This window comes from Octopus bimaculoides, chromosome 18 (genome assembly GCF_001194135.2).
Source record: "Octopus bimaculoides isolate UCB-OBI-ISO-001 chromosome 18, ASM119413v2, whole genome shotgun sequence".
NCBI classification, from domain to species: Eukaryota; Metazoa; Mollusca; class Cephalopoda; order Octopoda; family Octopodidae; genus Octopus; species Octopus bimaculoides.
The window spans coordinates 10,810,157-10,811,991 of NC_068998.1; the positions used below are offsets into that span (position 1 = coordinate 10,810,157).

Here is a 1,835-nt window from a genome sequence, read left to right on the forward strand (position 1 = left end):
TATATCTACACATATATATATATATATATATATATATATATATATATACATGTTTCTACATATATACATACATACACATATGTATATATACACGTATATATATACATATATATATATAATGAGCTGGTGGGAAATTTTCATGATAGAAGAATATCAAGGAACTGATAGTTGCTTTCATATAATATTACTGAAAGAATTATCTTGAGTTGGTTTGACAAAAGCGTCCAAGAGACCAAAGCTATTATCTCCTTATACAGTAACAGAAACCCTGCTAGGGAAATTATAACTCAAACATGATAGCTAAGAATGGATACAGTTTTATTATCCAAGCACAAAGTTCAAAAAAAAAAAAAAAAAAAATCAAAGCCTAAAACAAAAAAAAGTGGTGTAAGGTGGAATGTGGTTAAGAACAAATACCAGTGGTTGGGTAAAATCAAAACAAAACAAAAAAAAAAAAGAGAAAGGAACAATAGAAAAATAAAAAAATACAAACAAAAGGGGGGGAAGATAAAAACTAGAAGATAACTAAGTTTTTAATGGTAGCTAAAAAAATGTAACAAAAATAAAAATAAAATCCAAAGATTTTTTTAGGGAGAAATTCAGTTAAGAGAGTAAAAAAAGTTATTTTGCAGCATAGCTGTGGTAGAACAGTCTGGAAGAAGTGTTGTTAGATGTAGGGTGACAAGTGCTATTGGTTAGGTGCCACTCACAGTCGCTACATCAATACACTAGAGAAAGGCAAGCTAACAGGACTGATCAAATGCATTTTTCATTGTAAAAATTTTGTATTATAGGGAACAAAAAAAAAAAAAAATTTCAAAAACATATTTCATCTTATTTACATATGTATTTAAAAGTTTGCCATGATGTTGTTATTATTTTTTAATTTAAAAAATTTATTTTCATTTTACATTCAAATGTTCAGATTTTAATGTGTTTTTTTTTTGTTCTTTTTTTTTCCAACCAAGACATTCTTTCAATAGCAGAAGCTTAGCAAATTAACTTATATCTTTCATTGCTTTTTTTTTTTTCAAATTTTTAATTACAAAATAGGTAGGGGATGGGAGAAGAAAAAAAAACTAAAAAAAAAAAAAAAAGGAAGGATGTTTAACTTAAGATCTTGGGAAATGTCTCATTTCCATTTTTCCACGAGCACCACCTTTTGATTTTGGTCCTTTGTAATCTTGGGAATCATAGCGTGGGCCTCTGCCATGTCCAATATGTGGCCCTGAGTAATTATCACCAGGATAGGGAGGCGGAGGCTGCTAAAAAAAAAAGAACAAAAAAAAAGTTAATTTTCTTGAAACTGATTTCACACGCAAAGATCAACATGTATGATGCTTACAAATTGGAAGTAGATTTATTCACAGATATAAGATAATTAAGTGGATTTATTTATTCATATATATAGTTATAAGATAATTAAAATGAAGTTAGAAACAAAATTGTGTTAGTCAATGGATCGCACAAACGAAACTAAATAAACACCTACTGGCATAGACTAAATTTGTAGACTGGCACCCATGCCAACGTCTCTTCATTCAACACTAAACTCGGCTTGCGAAGACCTGTTGGGGCAAGCGAAAGCAAAATCGTGATGGCACCTGTACCAGTAGATCACTAAGAGCACCGTCCGAGCGTGATTGTTGCCAGAGCACCAGCTGTCTGGCTTCCGTGCCAGGGGCACGTAAATAGCACCATTTGAGTGTGATCAATTACCAACATCGCCCTCCTGGCACGTGAAAAGACATTCGAGCGAATTTGTTGGCAGTGCCGCTGGACTGGCTCCTGTGCAGGTGGCACGTAAAATACACCATTTCAAGCATGACTGTTGC

At 32.4% G+C, this 1,835-nt stretch overlaps 1 protein-coding gene across 4 annotated transcripts in view; it reads right to left on the reverse strand.

Moving 5' to 3' along the window:
• Positions 1–301: 301 nt before the first annotated feature.
• Positions 302–1,835, reverse strand: part of LOC106879111 (disintegrin and metalloproteinase domain-containing protein 10) — a 58,785-nt gene continuing 57,251 nt past the window's right edge. For 2 of the 4 annotated variants that reach the window (XM_014928551.2, XM_014928550.2), the window contains exon 18: positions 302–1,265. In XM_014928551.2, the coding sequence (XP_014784037.1) occupies positions 1,113–1,265 (153 nt within the window). In that variant the 3' untranslated portion in view covers positions 302–1,112. The remainder of the gene's footprint in view (positions 1,266–1,835) is intronic. The other 2 variants (XM_052974274.1, XR_008265878.1) reach the window with 2 other exon arrangements.